Genomic DNA, 22201 nt, shown 5'->3' on the forward strand with positions numbered 1-22201 from the left:
ATGAGAAATTTTATCTACACACCACAAAAACATTATATTTATATCACTTTTTAATTTTTTGTAGTTTATATAAATATCCTCGTATATAATGACATATTAACTCTTAAATTTAAATTTTAAAATAAACAATATTTTACATATTTAATTAGAGACTATTTAGTTTGCACCAGATTTTTTCGAAGGGAAAGAACAATAGGAGGATGTTGTTTTTCTGAAGAAAAAAAAACAACACAATCATGTCGTAAGCCCTATCGTTTTTCTAGAAGATAAACAACATGACCCTACTGATTTCTAGAGAGAAAATCGAACCTGGTTTATTGACTTTTGTTTCAATGGTTTTTAACACAAAAAATCAGTGCATGGAGTAAAATTATACACAACCACTAATGTTATGTAACAATTATTTTACCGATTTTGTTTGATTTGAGAGATTTTCAGAAGTAATATACATATTAGAGAGATTTACAAATCAAGAGTCTTTTTATCTACTCAATCTATGATTGTTTGACCTTGATATTGGGCTTTTTCTTGGTCGAAATTGCAAGTCGACACTTCTTGGTTGGAAATGAACTTCGAATCTAGTGTGGAGAATCAATGGCAGCAATCGTCTGGGCAGTGGTTAAATCGGTAAGAGAGTGTGAAGATGAATTTTGGGTTAAAAAGACAATATGTGTGTAAACTTAACAATAGAATTTCTAATATTTTACATATCAAGGGTAAATTGATATTTTCATCATAATTTTATGTGTAGATTTATAATTTTTTTTGTGTAAACTTATCATGTTCAAAAAGCAGTGTAAAAATAGTGTTTTTGTGGTGTGTAGATAAATTTCTCTAAAAATATTTTATATTCTAACCCATTGAGCCATTATAGCCAAATAGCCTAGTCTCCCAACCTTGATCTTTATTACCCCAGCTTAAGAGTGTGTTTAGATTGAGGGATTTGGAAGAAGGGGAAGGGAAGGGAAGGGAAGGGGAGGGAAGAAAAGAGAAAGAAAGAAAAGGGAAGAGAAAGAGAATGAATAATATTTATTTTCTCTCATATTTGGATAGATAAAAAAGAAATGAAAGAAAATTAGTTTAATTTATTAATTTATCCTTATTTTTATGTTAAAGTATTATGTATAAGGATAGAATAAGTTTTTAATTTATAAATAACTTAATTAGTCATTTCTTCCCTCCAAATGACTCTATTTTGGTGAGAAAGAATTTTGACAAAAATTTCATGAATTCTCTCCAATTCTCTTCAACTAACTTTCCTTAATTTTTTATAAATTATCCAAACAAAAAGAATTAGAAAAAAACTCTATTTCCCTTCTATCTCTTCCCTTCCCCCAAATCCCTCAATCCAAACACACTCAAAAGGAATGCATACACGGTAGACAACCTTATTTATCATTGAAGAAATGTGTATAACTATTGAGTATCAACTAGATATAAACATTGGATGCGAACCTATGACATATTTAATCAGTTGGGGGGTTTGGCGATCTTTTTAGATTGTTAGTGTAAATAAAGAAGCATCTCTATTTACTTGGTGTATGGACTTATGAAGTTACCATTAATTTTGCCTAGAGTAACAACGAGTGAAAAAGAAACTTTTCAAGAATGAACATTATAAAATGGATTTATGCAATCAGATTAATGACCAATTTTAAATAAATGTCTTGTATATTTCATAAAAAAGAGTTGTTTGAATCTATTACTAATCATTTCGTAATAGAAAACAACTATGATAAATAAATGCGTAATGTTTTATTTCTTTAAACTCTAATCTTCGTGTCATATATATAACTCAAAAAAAAATTTCTGGAGACGCTGCCTTGGACCCTCGCTACTTAGTTGTGCCCCCAGTGAATTCAAATCTTGGACCAAACTACAAGTCAATTTTACAATGAGAACGCTGCCATTTTTTCATAGACAGAATGCTGCAGTTTGATCCCCAGAAGTAAAACTAGATTGTTTAGTTGCTGAGTAAAGAAGAATTAGCTTTGGCATTTATAAGTAAATTTCGTGTACTATGGAGGATTCTTATCAGAACACAGAATGCAAACACTTCAAAAACAGAGTGGAAATTATATCTCATGATGAGAAAAAAAAAAAAAAACATTTTGAACCACATTTTCATTGAATGATTGAAATGATTTAAGGGGCTGCTTAATGCGAGTATTGGCTGGCGTTCAGGATGGTTGCCTCATTTCATCATGAGATAGATATTCTAAGTAACATACAACCTTGAAACTTTTCTAAGAACACCTCTACAAACATAAAGGTAGACAATTTTTTTTGTCCTTCCCAACCCAATTCTTGTGAACACTCAGGCCAACCATAATTTACGGGACATTTGGTTCATAATTGAATGAGTGTGAGGCGAGCATGAGATATGTGTGAGGTGAGTGTGGAAATGAGTGTGGGACTATGAGGAGAGCATGACCGTATTTGATATGAAATAAATAATGAGTATGAGTGTGAAGATTTTATTACTATAATTTTCATATTACCCTTTTATTTTCTAAAAAATAAAAATAATATTAAGATAAGGGTACTATAGCCTTATGTAGTAATAACTATCCCAAAAGTTTTCCAGTAGTGTGTGACATGTATTCATTGGGTGTGGTTACATCATAACAAGGGGCTCATTGAAAACTACGTCCAATGAATGTTTACCACACATTGTTGGGATGTTTCTGGAATGGTTATTACTGAGATTTTTATCATTTTTGTTAAAACTCATTCTCCCTCGTGGAGAAAAGCCTCCACAAGGAAGAATAAAGGGTGAAATGAGTTTGTGATTTCATCCTCTTAAAATCAACCAAACAAGGGAATGAGCAATTCTCACTCCGATCACATCCTCTAAATGCCAACCAAATGCCCCCTTAATATCCAGCTATGCCTAGCTAGACCAATGATATAGATCTGTCTTTCCTTGCAGCAATAAGAAAAGGAATATAAACATACCCAAAAGAAAACAAAAGGTAGAATTGAGAAATTAAGCACATAAATTAAGTAAAAACAAGTAGAACTATTCTTGGTTCCTCCACACTTAGTGGAAAATCAGACGGCAAGATTTGTAAGGAATGGACAAAAGGAGAGCATTGCAATCCAATTGTCATCCAATTAACATAAAATTCTTATGTAATGATATGAGTTAAAAGCTTCTAGAAGAAGATAAAAAGCATTATGTAATGTATCACGTGGTGTATATGGTAAGGTGAGAAAGTAAAATCATTCATCTTTGGTTACCACAAATGAATTGACGTGTTAGGTATTTGATTCGCAAATGTTGTTGATAAAAGGGTTTTCCTTCTAGTGAAAATTCTCAAGTGAGGGATCCCTCACTTTATTTAAAATAAGGGATCCATCTAACACCATTCATTATGTGTAAGTGTGATCCCCACATGTGATGGGGCCCACGCATGAATGGTGTTAGATGGATGCCGCACTTTAAATAAAGTGTGGGATCCCGCACTTGAGAATCCCTCTTCCTTCTAGTGGTTTATTACCCAACTCGCCGACCTAAACAATGGTATGCAAGATATTGTTTGAATATTCAAATATATGGTAAAACGACGTCGTACTAGCATAGTTCTCTCCCTCTTATCTCTATCTCAAACTAATTCACTAATTTAGGCCATTCCCCTTAAATACAAGTATTTATTTGAAAGAACCTTTTTGATTTTGAGTGTGATTCAAGAAAAAATTATACCTTAAAATGAATGACCTAAAACATAAAAACACAATTCGATATAAAATCGAGTCTGCACAAAATCTAATCGAACACACACATCCATGGGGTTAATACGACTTTTCAACATTGAAAGATTTTTCATGTTTCAACTCACGAACGTTCAAATATTTTAATTTAGTTATCCAAATTTCAACATTTTTCAATTTAGATTAGTAACTCAAGTAGATTTTTAGATTTTCAGAAAGTCAATGCGCTTATGCGATGCGTACAGAACATTTGACTTATATATAGATCCCTTCATTGGGTTTAAAACCAACCGGAATAACTTCGATGGTCGGCACAATAAAAAGAAAAATAATTAAATTAAGTGTATATATTTGCAAGATGACTAATTTTACAAATTTGTATAAGGTTTCAAATTTAAATGTGGGTCCATTAGAGTAAATATTTGGTCCACTAAACAATAAATAGTTTCATTTGAAGTTACAAAGCTTTTAATTCTCTCCATTTGGATTTTCTTTTGTCTTGACTTTGAATTCATCTTTCTAGATGACTTTCTCTACCTTCTTTTCTCAAATCCTCCCACCTTCTAGAAGCTCTGAAAAACAATAACCCTTGGAGCCACCTATATATTATAAAAACAAAAATTAAAATTAAAAAAACAATGTAATTATTATTATTAATTTATTTTATTCTTTTGTTTATTTTTATCTCTCATTGGCTCTTTCTCAATATATATACATACTCTCTCCTTTTAGCCCTCTTCTCATAGAATCTTCTCTTCTACACAGTCATTTGCTCTCTCTCTCTTCTCACACAAAAAAACAAATATGGGAGAACACTTCAATCTTCACAACCCAGAACAAGAAGAAGAAGAAGAAGAAGCAGAGGAGACTCTCTCCCTTCGCGACCTCCCACTTGACAACAACAACATCAACAATCATGGCAATCACAGTACTCCGCGGCGATCATCCTCCGACTTGTTCGAATTCTTCAACAACTTCCCCGTCGACATGTGCCCCGCCGAAGAAATCATTCTCTCCGGCAAACTTTTACCTCCGAAAGATCACTACTCCTCCACCGCCAAACCAATCACGCAAGACAACAAGAAGATGACGGACTTTATTAATCTCAAACGCTCTAAATCCCTCTCCGAAATCCAAACGCCTCGATCGAGCAGCACCAAAGCAAAGCTCAAGCTCATGAGAAACAGCGGCTCCCTCGATCACCGCAAACAAAAAGAAATGATGGAAAGAATCTCGTCCACGAAGAAGCCGGCACCGAAGCCTCCTAGATGGTACTATGTGTTCATGTTTGGCATGGCCAAGATTCCGACACACATGGAGCTGACGGATATCAAGAATCGACAATCCAGACAAAACCCGTCAGCTCTATTCCCGCCGGTAATTGATAATAATAGCAACAATACTTCTACAGTCAGCCGCCAGAGCTATGGTATCGGCAAGGGCTCATACAGGCTCATCAAACTACTGAGCTGCAAGGATCATGCTAGCGTGGCTGTAGCAACGACGCCGTTTGCTTGGCAGGGATAATATGGTCATTCTACATTGTGTATACTTACATGAAAGGAGTTTTTAACGTCAGTAATGATAGGTGTTCCAGCAATTGATATCCTAGTTATCCCAATTACTGAATTGCACATACGAGATTTCATGCATCATGTGGGATATGTAACGCTCATGAATTCACTTGAATCATGTACGTCCAGCACAGCAGCTGGGATAATTGGGATATCAAAATGCTTGGGATGTTTATCATGTTGGTTTTCACGTGGAGTAAAAGGCATGGTAATGGTATTGTTGTGTGTACAGTAGAGAATGATGTTTAATCTTCTGGGTTTTTGTTGGTTGGGTGAGAAATCAATGGTGATCACGAGATTGCCGACAGCGACATAAATATTGACACTATATATATATATATATATGCAGCAGTTTTGGGGTTTTGTTTTTGGTTTTTGTTTTTTGTGATGGAGTTGAGTTGGTGCATGATATAAATGTATGAATTTGTCCGGCAATATTATTCTCATGTACACTTTGTCGTCTCAGCCTCTCCAGGTGGAGAAATTAACAGCTATTTAGGATAGGACAGCAGACCCCGCTGTTTCCCCAAGGGGGGTCCAAACATTTTAGCGATTTTTTAATAAATCATAAATAAATGTGTAGTACTATTCGGATTAACAAATCTAACAATAATTTTATTCGAAATAAAAGTTAAATTCGTTGCGATTGAAACATCGAATGTTTTAAGTTTATGTTAGACAATATAAAATTGTTTTTTTTTATGTTAAATTTAATTTTTATTTCGAACGAAATATACATAATTAGATTCGTTATTTCGTTAGACATAATACTACACATTTATAAAAAAAATTTCAAAAATACTATTTTTTTATAATATCAAAAATCCGATGACAGCGGGCCTGCTTACGAACCATATTAATTATTAATTACTATTAATTATCAATTAGTTTATTCTACAATCCATTTTGTCTGCTTACGTACGTAACATTAGATCAATTACTTTGGTTATTAATTATTTCAAGAATTAGTTCCCGTACGTAAGATGAACTTACTTTTAATTGCCTTTTTATTTATTTTATAATTATTTTAGACAATGTTCATATCTACAATTAGTAACTATGCAATTTGATCCTTTCTTTTTCTTTTTTCTTTTGAATTTTATCCCTTAACTTTATAATTGATGTTTTTAATTATATCTCATAGAAAATTTGACAATATAAGTTCCGTAAATGATAGTTTGTTGACATTTTGAATAGGAGTTGCTTACTTTTGAAAATTTTAGTCGTCAATAAATTTTATTGTTAAATTAGGTAAATACACATATATACATAAGGTATAGGAATCTAACTCTTGTCCTAATGATTAGGAGAAAGTCTTCTCTCCATTGGAGGTCGTTGATCCAATTTCTTCCCGAGTTCATACATGAAATTATCACGTGTTTGTCTAGCAGGCGTGATTTCTATGCTACATATTGAGCGAACACCCAGTGCATATACGAACAATAATGACAGCGGGTTCCTATGTTAAAAAAAATTACACATAGGTGATATATTTACATATTCAATGTCCACGTCCAAAACCTTTTACTTGTCTTTTACCAGCCTTTTTTCTTTTATTATTGTCATTATTATGATACCATGCCTTGTGTTTAATTTTCATAATTATATATGCCTTATTATACACAACTTCATAAATACGAATGATTAACTATATATAGATTATCTTCTATGGAGCTTGACAAACAAGCCATATTATTACAAATTTCTTTGTACTTAAATCCACTTCACAAGTAAAGAAAACTAAAGCCATGAAGCAATAAATCAAGTAGTGTCGTAGTGTTGCTTTCATTTAGTAAATCATGATATTAATAGTAACTTTAAGTTAGTGGACTCAATATATTTATGAAAGTTTGAAATTTACATATCTCCTACCAAGATGTGTTCAAATCATATTCACCAACCCTAGATGATTTCTTTTTGCCCTTCAAATTCAAATAAATTTAATACTAGTTTTAACGTAACTACTTATTTTTGGAGTGCATTTAATGCATGAGAATTAATATATGACCAATATTGTCTACCTTAATTTGGAAATATTAATATTACTCTCAGGGGTGGCAAAAAATTAATTCTGAGTCAATTTCGGGTCGCACAACATCACGTGTTTGCAAATATTTATATATTCGGATCCTAACCCGGATTTGATTTTGGGCGTACTTAATTAACCAAATTCGTATTGGTTTAAATTCGAACAAGTAAACCGAACAATAACATAATCTAAGTTAGGATCTGGTCAAGTAAATCGGACACAAGATTTATGTATTTGGATCCGGACCCGGTTTTAAACAGGATAAAAATTTTATGTTGTGACTCGGAGTTCGGACATATAACTTATGTTTAAACTTGGTTTAATAGGGGTCGAACAAATTCCGTCGTCTGGACCTGACATAGTTTTACCACCCCTAATTACTCTCAAGGATTAATAATGCCTATATACGATAATCATGCGGATATTAATTTTTTGTTAAAGTAGAATTTAAGAAATTACTTACTTAGCATGCAAGCCACATTTTAAAAGTGGCATTGCTTTATTTAATGCTAATGCATGCATTATAAAGTTAACGACAAGATTGGGTGGGAATGATGAGCATAATTCACTGGTAATTAACATTATCGTTTTCAATCAAATGATGATACGATTATTTCAATATTATATTGCCACAATTTCTTTTTCCCTTATATGTTAATTAATTACATGATGTGGTACTTAAATTATGTCAAAAAAAAATTAAGTAGTAATTTCTTGATTAAAGTTTGTGAGGAAAGTTTCTTTCATGGTCATTTCTATCAAAAATAGTTAAATTAAAACATATTTTTCTAGATTGTGGACGTCAACACGTCACCGTATTAAAGAAGTTAGGAGATTGATAGATAGGATCGCCAATTAAGTTGGTCAGCTGTTAATGTTTACAGGCAACATAATATTTGGCCCGATTGTTCGGAAAATTGGAAGGTTATAATGGAAGTTTTTACGACAACATTTATAGAGATTTAACGCTATGATGGGTTTGACTCACTTATTTTTTGGTCATGTATTGAGTTTTAACCAAACTTATTATGTCGTTAAGTGAAAATTTTCTACGCGTGCGAGCCTAGCAGTCTGAGTTTAGACTCATATTGGATATCAAATGATAAACTTGTATGATGTCGTTCGCGGTTAAAAAAAATCTGACCCACTTGATCTGAGGGAGCTAGGCCTACACGAGACGGGGTGAATTAATGTATCCCCGAATTTTAAATAGAAACATCTAATCCAATTTAAACCACGTTAATACTAAATACCATAACACAAGCAAGGATTGGTCTCTAAATGGTCCTCCTAGCTAGTCAATTTCGATCAATGCATTAATGTATGTAATAGAAGTTGAGTGGAATACAAGGTACGAGTAAGCACTTGACAAAATGTAAGAACGCAAATATTGGCAAGTAAAGCACACAAATCAACCTCAAGCAAGTGTCTTGACACACAAGTCCAATAAAGTGAGTTCTATAAGTATGGATACAAATGGGTTCGCTCAAGGATAGCACTTAGATAATACAAGTGAGGAACTCTCTCAAATATAGTGGATAACCTCTTGAATATGAATGAAATGAAGAACAAATGAGGATTTTACTGATCTGAAAGAGAAGCACTCCCTCTTTGCAAAAGCAAGTTGACGAGGGATGTATGCGGGTCGGGTAGAAGCAAGATTAGGTAAATGATAGCTTGAAAGCTTGGTAGACTGAGAGCAAAGATGGTTTCTTTTCTCGCAAAAAGCAAGCTTATCCATGGATGGAAGAGGAAGGACTCCTTTTGTCTCAGCAAACTCTGGCAAATTAAATCCAACCCTTAGATCAAAACCAAATCTTCATCTTTACCTTCTATGTTCAGCAAGAAGTTCTTACCGTTTGATCAAAAACTCATTAAATCCTCACCATTAATTTGAGCATCAAAATTCAAAAGGACTCGCTTCCTGTGTGAGACACTACCTAGGCGCCTTAATTTCCAACATTTTCCAAGACCATTTTCATGCACATTATGCTCGGTCCAGCTCGTTTCATGCATACAACTCATATTTTTCAAGACCTCATGAAATCAGGCCAAAGCTTGCACTATATGCACAGATAAATTTCATCAATTGAGATAGATAAATGGTAGCTCCAATATATTCGAAGATAATAGTCATAAGGTTAGTTCCATTAAGCTCAATTAAATCTTCCTTAGCGAATGATTACTGAGCACTCGGATTTTCCTAGCAAAGCCTTGATCTCCAAGCCCATTCTTGGGTTGCCGCGAGTCAAGCACTCTCCAAGTTAGTCATAATCTTTATCTAATGATCAAATGATTGTACCTACAAAGAAATAGGAGATAGAACTCCACAATTTTTATGCAAACTCAGAATAACTTCAACGAAGTGCACTTAAGTCAATCATAATCAATTTATGTAGTTTCAGTAAACTATAAATCATGTATGATAAATCAAATTAAGCATAGTCCAATATCCGACAACATTTGATAAAGTAATGAAGCAAATCATTCAATGAGTACAAAACTGAAATTTCACTATCTAAAGTAGCTTGATCTCCTCTCATAGGAGATTGATCTCATTTAATAGGCGATCGATCGGTTAGATCTCTGGAACTCTAACGATGCCTTAGGCAATTGATTGGCTAGGTCTTTTTCACATATTAGGCACAAGCCTAGCACTTAGCATGCTCAAGCAACATTTCACAAGCATTTTATTCATCCAAGCTCATTCAAATTCATCGCAATTCAACATATAATCAAATAGCACCCAATGAATTATATCATCAAAATCACACACGTAGGACATATGGTCCAACAATCAAACTTACCTAGGGATGGCCAAAAAAACCGATCCGAGCACTATTCATAGGATAACTGATCCATTTAAAACTCGAAAACCGATCATATAGGGTTTGGAAACGGTTTTGGTTTTGATTTTCAAATCCGTTATGATTTAGGGTCAGGTTTGGTTTTTGATGCCGAATTTAGGGTACAGTTTAATTAAAAAAGTAAATTATAGTAATAACATTATAAATCATCTTTATAAAAGTATATTATTAGGATGCTAAATTTTAACATGATCAAGTATATTAAATACAATAATATAATAGAATTATATATTATACATTCAAACTATAATAACATGATAAGTCATATTATTTTTTAAGAAATTGAATTATACATTTATAGAAAATTTAAAAAAATTAAAAATTTAAATGATAAACGGGTACCCGATGCTAAACGGTTATGGAATGATTTCGGTTTGGAAATTTAAATGGTTTTTTACACTGTTTTGGAAAGGTTTTGGTATTAGTTACCTTAAATAGAAACGGTTTTGATATTCACTAATTGGAAGGGTACCCGACCCGTTGCCATCCCTAAACTCACCATCGATGCCAACCATAGAGTGATTAGGTGACAATTTAATGATTCTCCGGTTAGAACGATTTCTCTATACCCAATTCAATTACTCATAGATTGCATTTATATGTACACTAATTGCTTCAATGCCAATGAAGTGTGCAAGTTCAAGATGATGAAGATCAGATGATAAATTATATAAAAAAAATCTTTCTTTTTAGTTTTTAGTAAGGTAAAGTTCATCTTTAATTTGGAAATTATAAACAGTATCTATTTTAGCGTCAACAAATACAAAATTCATAAAGTTTTGCCACAAAATTTCCCTCTCAATGGCAATCACACCAGAAAACCTCCTAAATGGACCACTATCCACCCAAAAATGCACCCTTGGCTGCCCCATCCTCGACCGATCGCTAGGAGGCGGAGTGCCGTGCAATTCCATCACCGAGATTGTAGCGGAAAGCGGTTCCGGCAAGACCCAACTCTGCCTCCAAATCGCCCTCCACTTCCAGCTCCCTGTCTCACACGGCGGCCTTGCTGCCTCTTCTCTCTATCTCCACACGGAATTCCCATTTCCCTTTCGCCGACTTCATCAACTTTCCCATTCCTTTTGCTCTCTGTACAATCGCCTTTATAACGGCGTAAATTACAATCCATGTGATCATCTATATGTACATAGCATACACACTGCAGACCAATTGCTCGATATAATGTCCAAGATAGAGTCTTTTCTTGTGAACAGGAATACCCAACTGCCCGTTAAGCTAATTGTGATTGACTCAATCGCGGCACTATTTAGATCCGAGTTTGATAACACTCCGAGGGAACTTAAGCGGAGGTCGGCGCTGTTTTTCAAGATATCCGGAAAATTGAAGGCATTGGCTAAAAGGTTTAGTTTGGCTGTTGTAGTGACTAATCAGGTTGTTGATTTTATGGGACCAAGTGAGGGGATAAATGGGGTCAGAGTTGGGAATTTGGGAGCTTTGTACTCATCAGGTAGACGGGTTTGTGCTGCTCTGGGGCTGGCATGGGCCAATTGTGTGAATTCAAGGCTGTTCCTGTCTAGGGAGGAGGAGATTGTTCGAGAAGACGATGCATTGGTGGATTGCAGTGATGGTCATAACTTGTGTAGGCGAACAACGAGGTTTCTTCATGTGATTTTTGCACCTCATTTGCCTGATACATCATGTGAGTTTGAGATCACGAGAGATGGCGTTTTTGGAGTTGAAAGAAGATAATAATATAAGATCTTCTGAAGGTAGCGGTGCTGAGTTTGGGTTGAACTTATGATTGGACTTTCAAAGAGTACAGTATGTATGGCTCTCCCTTCTTCCTCTTAAAAGTTTTGTTATTTGTTTTTGTTTTAAGTTGTTTTACATTGATAGTAGCTAAGAGCCAAAGATAGGCTTGTTTAGATTTTATTTTCTTGTAAATTTGTTAATTTTGATGCAAACAATGCAAGCCTCTTTTCTGGATTTTGATGCATACAATACAAGGCTCTTTTCTAGATTTTTTTTTCTTGTAAATTTTCTAATTTGAGTAAGGACCCGAAGCATTGAAGTACACTGATCCTTGGAAGACAGTAAGTTCATTTGTAAATTCAAATTAAAAAATAATAATATTACAATAATTGTTTCCTATGTCATTTCATCCCCTTTTACCTTTCATGTGGTGAGATACTGAATAAGAAAACAGTCCATGCATAATCTGTGCAATTCACTAAATCTGTTCTTGATTCAGTAAGTTGCTAGACATTTCTTTGTTCCCTTAGATTTTGGTTTTCCCATTGTTATACAACCCTGGAAATACTTGCTTTCAGTGGGAATGTCTTGCACAAAACCGGCTAGGCATTGATATGACTAAATTCTGTCAACAAAAATCGACTGAGGGTTTGGTTCACCTCAGTAACTGAGTCCATGGATTAGATGAGTCAGTTCTAAATTAACCAAAACCAAAGGCTATAACCTTGCTTGGGAGGAGGATTTTGTGAGAGGCTTTTGGAGGTAGAGGTATTTTGGGCAGTAAATATTTCTTAAAATCCCCTAAAATCCCACATCTGACATCCCAAGCTTCTCTCCCAAGACCACTTCCCCAAAAACCCCGCAACTGGCATCATAACGTTGCATCTTTCTCCAAATGATATTGTACTAAGTACTAACTGAATCCTTTCTTCCTCTTTGATTTACTGAAACTCAAAGAACTGCTTCCCTAGACATATCCAGCTTGTGAGGTCCTCTGCTCCATTACAATGTGGAGATTCCAGTTTTTTATGAACTTAGCAGCTTGTTTCGCCCTCCCTCACTAGGGATGCCACTCCAGGTGCAAAATTACAATCAAAGAAGATGTTCTGCTCACATTCCCACTATACAGAAAGACAGATAATAATTGCCTATCTATCTCACAACAAGAATAAGCATTGAGCTCCATCTTCATTGAACTTATTGGAACCCAGGATTCATAATATGTATGTCTCATGCGAAAGCAGTAGAAAATAATGTGATTCAAGTTTATGCAGCTCATCTATGTTGCTTCTCAAGCAAAGAAAGTAAATGGTTGAACAGGCTGTCATAGATTTCTCATGGAAAGACGATATGCACTTAATATTGTTGATGTAGCCAATCTCCATAGCTATATTTAGACAATTTGTAGAAGTGGTAGTAAAAGTTAATGAGAAGAAACTAGTTTAGCAGTTATTTTGAAGGCCTTCGATCAGTCTTAGCTGATAGAATAGATTGAGGGGGCACCTAATCTTTTTCTTTATGGGTATAAATTGAATTCGACCTATCCTTATACGCTCTAAAAAGGGGTCATGGACTCCGTTTTTGTTTAGGGGCTAAGATATTTAATACTCGAATGGTACCTCAAGTGGGGAAGCAAGCGTTCACTTATGATTGTTCTCATTTGTTAACAAGACTTCACTACTTGATAAATTTATGCTTTCTTGTTGTGTCTAGATAATCCTCCACTAGTTTGTGGAGATTTGAGCCATTTTATGATGTGTTTCCTTCTTCTTTTTTTGATGTTTTACCTATTTATTTATGAGGAAACATACTCTTAAGCTATAAATTTACCAATTTTTAGGACAGGATAACCCTAAATCAAATCAATTACCATCAAACTGTGTTTTTCTGAGTTTGAGCATTTTGAATAGTTCATTGGGAAGGCCATAATAATTAGAAGATATTTTTAATTAGCAGAGTTTCTGATATCTGATTTAACATTTGGCTTCAAAGTGACAGCAACTGGCGTTAAGGTCCTCTGACATTGTAACTGAGACTATGTCATACACTATTCCTCATGTGACTTGTGTAGATAATACATATTAATAGCTCGGTGGACAAAGGTCCAAGGCCGGGGGAGGGGGACTTGAACCTGGCTGCGCGCAAGGATAGGACCCAGCTCAACCCAGGTTAGGTTGATAGAAGTTAGTTTTAAGTTTTGCGCCAATTGAGCCCTGCATTTGTAATATCTTTTCTTCTTAAGATTGAAGACTGAAAATTTTAATCTGCATTTGGTATATCTTTGCTGATATATGTTTCTGAGGAACCTAGTATTATTGACCTAGCTGAATTATAGTGCAACTTTGCAGGAAAAGCTCAAATACTAATTCCTAAAAAGAAATGGGCATGCTTCGTACCTAATCGCATAAACAGAGATTGTATTCTTTCTTCCAGGTCTTGTATGTATTAGCAGCAGAGCATTCTGTTTAGGTCAAACAACATATAGTGGCAATGAAATTTCTGCTCCAGACACTAAAATTTTCTCAATAATTGTCGGCTGGAAAACACAGTAATATATGTAGGGAGAAAAATTGTCATATCTTGAGAAGGAAGAGCTCAAAGCTGCATCATATAGCAAATGCAATAATTGTAACAACGAGTATCAAGAAATTTCGCAGCTTCTCTTATAGATTTTCCAGGACAAATATACAGCACGGAGGGATTTCCAGTGGAACTAATATCGTTAATTTTAACCATGGTCCTGAAGTGAGAACGATACACGCAACATCAGTAAATCCAACTTCATCAACTTGGGTTTAACCCTTAATTACAATGTGATTATCAACACTACCATATATTGGAAGAAACAAGGCTACATGAATACATATACATCTTGAGTCGCACAAAAATATAAACACTTGAGGGCTTCCAATTACTGTGGTTGGATTCACTCCTTGTGCAGATACTTTGCTGACATCCAGGCTTTGAAATCAACCAAGGTAGTCCCTTCACGAGGAAACACTAGTAACCTGCAGACTTGAAAATAACCAAATAGTTAGACAAAGAAATACAGAACCTGAAAGATTATTGTAGTATACTAGATACGGCAATATAAATGAAGCGTCACTTGAAATCAAGCACAGCATACTACAATGCTAGAGCATTATTCTGACAAAAGATAAGAGATAGATTACGGATTATATACCTGAAAGTAATAAAAACACTTCCCCAGCGCTAGCCAAAGGATGTCCTTTTCATACGTTGACACACACAATAATATATATACAAACAGAAATTCTGGGTTTACACCAAAAGGAGGAGAATAACAAATAAATAAATCCAAAAGAAATATATCAACGGAGAATGGACCATCTTTGCTAAGATGCAGGATTCCTTTTCCGACACCCAAAAGGGGTTTCTTCTTATTCACGGACAAGATTATATAGAGGATAGCAAAATGGTCAACACTTTTGACTAATTAAGCATTCTTATCATCACATAAATGAAGTACTTACAATCTATTGAAAATTTTGACATAGCATTTAAAAAAACAATTAAAACCAGTTGGGCCGAGACCCAATGCAAACCATTCGGAAATAGTTGCGTCAGCTTAGAATCAAACCCCCAAACTCGGGCGAGATTCTTTACGCCCCAAGTCCGGAGAGATAACTAGCTAGGCTATTGCCAAGTAGGTATTCCATACAATTTTTACTCAAGTGGAATATCCACTCTGCACTTAAAAAGAACCATGTTACCTCCGTTCATGTTTAATATGGCAAAAAATAACTTTAAAATACAATACAATTACCTCGATCCACACAAGGAGAGAACTATCCTGTCAATTTGTATAAAGTACAAAATGCACTGCAAGGACAAAGAAAAGGATCCCACATCAGCATGATATCTTATATATCAATAGACAGCAGACAGGAGACATGAAAATCCAAGACTTCAAATCATTGAAAAGTCACAAGGCTTTGATATGTTGTTTTCCCCCAAATGTATTCTTTCAGCCAACTTTTTAAGTACTCCTATGTGGCTCAATATGTCCATAAATACGAACATTCACGTAAACAACTTTTTGTGTGTCAAAGAGCCCAATAACCATGATGGCAAATTAAAGCTTCTAAAACTTGTGCTTAAGTTAGATTAAGGCGGCTATGAAATGATAAGATGAAGGGAAAAGACTAGCAAAGTAGCAATCATTAACCCGATGGTAAAAGGTAAAAAAAGTCCCGTGCATAGGACTCCCACAATGGGCGGGGTCGGGGACAAGCATAATGTACGCATACCTTACCTCCACATAATATGTGCAAATAATGTTTTTAGGAATTGAACATGTGAACTCTAAGGGAAAATGCAATGGTTTGTTATTTGCTGGGCCAACAAAAATGTTGGCCATGTCCCACCTCTATTACACAAAAAGTCAAGTCAAACACGTATTCTAATACAGCAAAACACATCTTCCAATACAACCACATCAACAAAACACAAATTTCTATACAATTTCTCTTCCCACCCAACATGGAGGCCAACAATATTCCATTCCTCCATATTATCCACAACAAAACTACACCAAAACATCAAATATCAATACATCCACATCAGCAAAACACATTTTACAATACAGCCACATCAGCAAAAGGCAACATCTTTATTGGCCCAATAATACTTTATCATTGCATTTGCCCTAAGTTGCATAGCTACAATCATTAACCAGATGGTGAACAACAAAAGTAATTTTAGAAGGTACAAAACAAATCAAAGACTTCTGTCCAGGAGAAAATAAAATTAACAAGGGCATGTCATTTGGTTTTCAACTTCAAATGAAGCAGTTTTCCAAGTTTGCTCCAGAATACCACAACTTTAGATCAAAGCAGTAGCAAAGACCAACAACAATTATCAATTAAATACTGTTAAAAAACTTCACTCAAACAAAGGGAAAAAGCACCGTCAAAAAACAGCATGCATTGTGTGGTGGACAACTGCTCTATACAGGCTATTTTGATAATTCCAGCTACACAAAACCATTCTTCTACAAGCTTCCCAGAAAACTAAATTTTCAATCATTACCTGTTACTTAAATAATTTATCACAAAAAGAACAAGATTTTTTATGCGATGGACCATTTCCTATTACAAGTGTAAGTATCTCCACAATGCACGAAAAATTTATGCCGCCATAAAATGAAATCATTGGTTAACAAGTCATGCTGTCTACATTGAATCAGACTAGATATGATATGAACTCATGCTTCGTATTAGTCTATCAATGCACAGGTAAATTCTAAAAGAACAAATGATTGAACATCAAAATTAATATTTTTTGACAAATCTTTGGAATTGAAAAACTGCTTTCACAATGGTATTGCAAGATCAATCACACTGCCAAATGCCAGACTGTGAGCTTATTTCTGTTGCCAGAGAATCAAATTAAAAAAAAAAAAAAAAACAGAGAAAATGTAGCCACAATAAATATAACATCATGAAACCAAATACCATGTTACATTACAAGGAGATCATGGTCGTCAACTCAAGGAAATTGATAATTCTTTATGCTTAAACGAATTCAGGAACTTACTGATTAAGAAAATGCTGAGCATTAAAGCAAGCATAAGTTGGATAGAACGACTAAGCTGCAAGGGTAATGAATTTGGTATTTGTCTTTGTAGCCCACCAATCCGACAGGAGATCTGCAAAACATAAGATCATAAGTCGCCTAGAACTGCAAAACATTTCTGATGATTGTTGTTTTTGAAACAAAGAAACATGTTTAGTCAGAAAGAATGATTTTATCAGAAACTAAAACAACTTTTTTTTTTTTTTGCTTTTTCTCTCTATGGGTAACAGAGATTAAGGAGAACAAAAATAATTATTTCCTCTTCCTTTTTCTGTGTTACAACTCTTAACTTGGATTTTTCCTAAACGTTTTCTACTCTATTCTTCACATAAAAATTGTCCTCATGGAAGCTATTCCCATAAATTATTTAAAAGAATGCAGCCTCACAAGCCCAACCAAAAAGTAATCATGTTTTCCCATAGAATATAGGCTTCAAACCTCACACACAAAAATATAGACCAAATGGTCTTTTAGTTTTACATTTCCTCTTGTATATCTCTGGCACCAGTGTTTTAAAAGGCGGTCAGGGCGTACGCCCTGAGGCGCGCCTCAAGGCGAGGCGCCTTCGAGCTGCCTCCGGGCGTACGCCCTTGATAAAGGCCTGTGAGGCTTACGCCTCATATGCCTGAGGCATACGCCTCGAGGCGTATGAGGCGTAATTGTTGACACACCACAATTTATCAAAAGCAACGCCCACAAAGAACAAAAACACAAACAACCCAACGAGGCCATTCCAACCGAGGACGACGATTCTTGAGACAAATTCTCGAAGACTCTCTCTCTCTCTAACAAACAAATCCTATCATCCACACAACACCCACTAGTTTTAGACATGTAGCTTTAGCATATTGAGAATGGCTGGAAGTAATTGATTTATTTTGATTCTTGAAGACTTTATTCAATTAGACTTTCTCTCTAATTCTGCGTCCAACTCCAAATTTCTCTGCTGATCACTTGAATTGATGATGGATGGAGTTATGTCTTCATAAATTGATATGATTATATTATTTGAATGTGTACATGTACATTTTAGATTAAGCATATAGGTTTTTTTGTTGATTCTTACCGAGGCTTATGCCTCGTTACGCCTCGAGGCTTACGCCTCGCCTCAAATAAGTCAAGCGCCTCGGTTTCCGAACCCGCCTTTTAAAACACTGTCTGGCACCATTCGTGCCTTTATTAAAAAAGGTTCTTTACCATTCAAACTATAAAAGCATTATACAGAAAGCTATAATTTAACTAACCAAAAGCTGAGCATAGAGAGAGAGATGTGAGAAACGGGAATTCCAATTTCATATAACACAAAAGGTATGTGGACCTTTTCTGATTGATAAATTATCAAACATACTATTTGATATAAATTATGAACTGACCTGACTACACACATTAACTGCCCCCTTTGCCTGTGCATGGTCTTTGAACCTTTGCCAGAAGATGGATTTGGACCCTTTTTCTTTGGGAGTGGCCTCAACACTGGACAGTAACCGGCTACTTTCACCTTTGTCAGCAATAACAATCTTTAAGGCACCAAAATTTGGTTTACTCCATGTTCTTTTTGAGCCAGTTGCTTTATCAGATGGACATATTATGTCATCTCTCGTTCCCAACGTTTCTTTTTCTTCTATATCTATGATACACTCTGGATCCTTTCTAGTGGTGCTAACTTTGGAAGTTTCCATTTCATCAGAAATATTTTTGCTGAAATGTGTATTAAGGTCAAAATCTTTTCTCCTATGATGATTCTCCATAAGAGAACCTCTTGTAGAAGTTTCTGAGATTTCAGAAGTTCCAGAGAGGAACATGGCTAAATCATCCCGTTCATTTTCATCCAGGTTTACCCATTGTAGTGGCTGCTTACCATTCTCACTAAAAGCTTCCATTAATTCTTCTTCAACATGAGAAATTTGGCCCTCAATGGCAGCAACAAATTGTCTATGCCTAGACGTTTTAATATCATCATAAGAGCGTCCTTGGCTCAACCTGACCGCCCTCTCGAACTCTTCCAACTGATACAACATTAAAAGTTCCAAAAAAAATTATTGCTCGTCAAAGCCAATTGACTAACTAAGGAGATAAAAGAAAGACCATGACAGGATTTCTGCACATTAAAATGGTGGGCGAGAAAACAGAGTAAAGGAAAAACCAATTGAACATGTTCAACAATATCTTCATTGCTGACTGAGAAGCCAAAAAGGCATAAGTATCTTTTTCATGAACAAAAACTTCGAATTAGATCAGTTGAGAAAGTTGATAAAGAAAATTTGGATTAATCGCGATAAAAAAAGCTAATCAGTTTTTGGTATTCCCTCCACCCCACAGTCCCATCCCCCTTTTCCTGGTTGCTCATAGAAAAAAGAAAACAAAGCTTATCAATTCAGTGGCATGGGAGCAAAGAGTAGAAAAATACTGAACTTATAAAAGAATAACAGAAGCAGACCTGCCATTTTGCGGTGCCTAAAGCAGTTTGCAGCTCCCTAGAGAGTTCATCGAAATGCTCTGGAGTGATCCCTTCTCTCCTCTCTCTTAACCACATCCTGTATGTCGATTGCATACTGCGAGAATAACATAAGCAAAGAGAAAAGGCCTTCAAATTAAAATTCATAATCAAAACAATAAAAAAAATGTTTCCACTAAACTAATGATGTTCCATAAAAAGAAAAGAAACTAGTAGTCAGTTGTAGCATTTGTTTAGGCCCTTTAGGGAGATGGCAATACAAGAATCCTTTAGTAATTGCATGTACAATACAAAAGAAGATATTCTCATAAAAAAATTCAAACCTTCTTGAAGGCGGGAAGGAGGGTCTTAAGATTTCAGGAAGATAATCTCCCAGAAATGGACTAGCAACAAAGCATAATTGCGCATGCAATGTACAAAAACACCAGGGGAATCATACAGCTTGAATATCATTTCATAGGGTACACCTACTTCTTTCTAGGGTTCCAATGTTTTAGATTACATAGTATCAGACCCAAAGACTAGCAGCCAAAATAATAATCAGTTACATTCCTATACAACTGAGTGTTTCTAAAGAACTACGTCACTATTCTCATAATTCTGAACAAATCAAAATGCCACATACACGCAAAACAATCAACAAAGTGAACAAGTACTAAACTAACCATACAGCAGGCTCAGGATCTTCAACAGCGAGAAAATACAGCAAATTCATGAAAGCAATGCAAAAGCCAACCAGGTTTTGGCTGTCAATTCAATAAGATACATCCAACCATTAATAGTTCATGACCATAATATCTACATAAAGAAAACATTAAAATGGAAGGATTCATCACATACCCAGAGCATATACAGGAAGAAAATCCGACATGAGTCCTTATATTCATAAGGTAAAAGGCATCTTGACCCATGTCACCAAAACACTTAAACTTGCAATTTAAGCCGCAATTGAGAAAAAAAATCTAGCAAAAAAAAACAAAACCCGAAAAAAACCTGCATAGACAATATGTACGCTACAGAAACCAATGAAATGAAGAAATGATACATACACATCCGCAGATTCCTGAACCTCCTCGGCCGCAGAGAAGAAAGCGTCCTTTTGCCACAGATCAAAACTGTTCAAAACCATCATCTCGACCAAACAAAAAGAACAGCAACAATATCAAATCCGTCCAAGCAAAAGAAAGAAAACCAAAAATTGTTATTGCGGCTTGGACGGATTCTGCAGATGCACTAAGCTTCAATCCTCTCTCCTCTTCCGTTACCCCCTCAGATTCTCTTCTCTTCCTCTGTGTTACACAGAAGCAAAGAAGGAAGAGAGAGAAAGAAAAGTAAAGCAAGGAAAGGGAAGAGAGAAAGAAATGAGAGAGACGTATAAGCAAATCTCTCCTCCTCTGAAAACGTTTAAACTCTCAAATTAAATTTTTAAAAAAATTACATATTCACAACCAATACATACAAATTTTTCTAATAAGATTCATTATTAAAGAGTTTTATCAAATAAATCTTCATTCCATTATTTTTTTCAATAGAATATTTTAATTTTATTATTTTTTTAATAAAATTTTAAAAATAAATGAATTTAGAACTAAAATAATGAATTTTATATTATATTTTAAAAAACAATAGAATCTATATTAAAACAATATATTCTGAGATAAAAGACTGAAAATAAAATTAACTATTTCATTTATTAAATTAATAAAATAAACATGTTAAAATCCCATGAATCATCAAACTAACGAGTTACATGTCATTTTGATAACAAAGTGAAATAATACAAAAACAGAGGTGGTGGCGTGTGGGCTGCTTATTGGGCACAGCCAGAGCTATATGTTATTGGCCAGCCCGGTCAGTCGGTCACCACCATATAAGGGTCCCACTTAAGCACCTAAAAAAAATCCAACTTGGTGGACTGAGTGATTATTATTTTAATCCGGATCCACCGTGAAATAATCCACCAGAGCTTAAACTTACCTCAAAATAATTCTTAAAAAATGTTACTAAAAATAACCACTTACGTGAAGGACTATAATTAAAGAGGATATGACAAAAGTCTCGGAAATATATACATGGCCCTCATGTAAAGGATTTTAATTCTTTCCATAAATTTATTTTAAGGAGGATTAAAATTAAAGACGATATCAATCTTTAGAATACAAATCCTGGTAATGTACGCAAGGCGTGTATCTGTTATGGATGAAATCTCATATGGATTAGGCAACGCCCAACCAATGGGTTAATAAAGTCA

General features: G+C 34.9%; 3 protein-coding genes across 6 annotated transcripts; 2 read left to right on the forward strand and 1 right to left on the reverse strand.

Annotated features, from left to right (window-relative positions):
• The first annotated feature begins 4518 nt into the window (after positions 1–4518).
• On the forward strand, positions 4519–5241 carry LOC119996991. Its single transcript, XM_038843766.1, has one exon. It carries the CDS (start codon positions 4519–4521, stop codon positions 5239–5241), a length of 723 nt encoding a protein of 240 aa, XP_038699694.1.
• A 5702-nt stretch (positions 5242–10943) lies between these two features.
• Positions 10944–12277, forward strand: LOC119997693 (DNA repair protein XRCC3 homolog). Its single transcript, XM_038844863.1, has one exon. The coding sequence runs from the start codon at positions 10986–10988 to the stop codon at positions 11892–11894; it is 909 nt and encodes a 302-aa protein (XP_038700791.1). The 5' UTR covers positions 10944–10985; the 3' UTR covers positions 11895–12277.
• Positions 12278–14538: 2261 nt separating this feature from the next.
• On the reverse strand, positions 14539–21329 carry LOC119997378. 4 transcript variants are annotated; one of them, XM_038844341.1, is made up of 7 exons: positions 20791–20952; positions 20616–20696; positions 19933–20047; positions 18869–19501; positions 17457–17568; positions 15685–15740; positions 14539–14912 (listed from the first exon to the last, which is right to left on the reverse strand). In XM_038844341.1, exons 1-6 carry the CDS (start codon positions 20859–20861, stop codon positions 15715–15717), a joined length of 1038 nt encoding a protein of 345 aa, XP_038700269.1. In that variant the 5' UTR covers positions 20862–20952; the 3' UTR covers positions 14539–14912; positions 15685–15714. The 4 variants fall into 4 exon arrangements, with proteins under 4 accessions (XP_038700269.1, XP_038700268.1, XP_038700270.1 ...); XM_038844340.1 differs by having other exon boundaries at positions 14539–14905; positions 20791–20947; XM_038844342.1 differs by lacking the exons at positions 20616–20696; positions 20791–20952 and adding an exon at positions 21000–21329 and having other exon boundaries at positions 14539–14905.
• Between the last annotated feature and the right edge of the window lie 872 nt (positions 21330–22201).

This window comes from Tripterygium wilfordii, chromosome 4 (genome assembly GCF_013401445.1).
Source record: "Tripterygium wilfordii isolate XIE 37 chromosome 4, ASM1340144v1, whole genome shotgun sequence".
NCBI lineage: Eukaryota > Viridiplantae > Streptophyta > Magnoliopsida > Celastrales > Celastraceae > Tripterygium > Tripterygium wilfordii.

Bases quoted from the DNA above. Each gene is read 5' to 3' on its own strand.
- LOC119996991 (XM_038843766.1), top strand. From the start codon at position 4,519: ATGGGAGAACACTTCAATCTTCACAACCCAGAACAAGAAGAAGAAGAA.
- LOC119997693 (XM_038844863.1), top strand. From the start codon at position 10,986: ATGGCAATCACACCAGAAAACCTCCTAAATGGACCACTATCCACCCAA.
- LOC119997378 (XM_038844341.1), bottom strand. From the start codon at position 20,861: ATGGGTCAAGATGCCTTTTACCTTATGAATATAAGGACTCATGTCGGA. The intron at 19,502-19,932 runs GTCTGCTTCTGT...ATGTTGTATCAG, and splicing joins TAGGCACCGCAAAATGGCAG to TTGGAAGAGTTCGAGAGGGC. The intron at 17,569-18,868 runs GTCAGTTCATAA...TATGTTTTGCAG, and splicing joins CAGTTAATGTGTGTAGTCAG to ATCTCCTGTCGGATTGGTGG.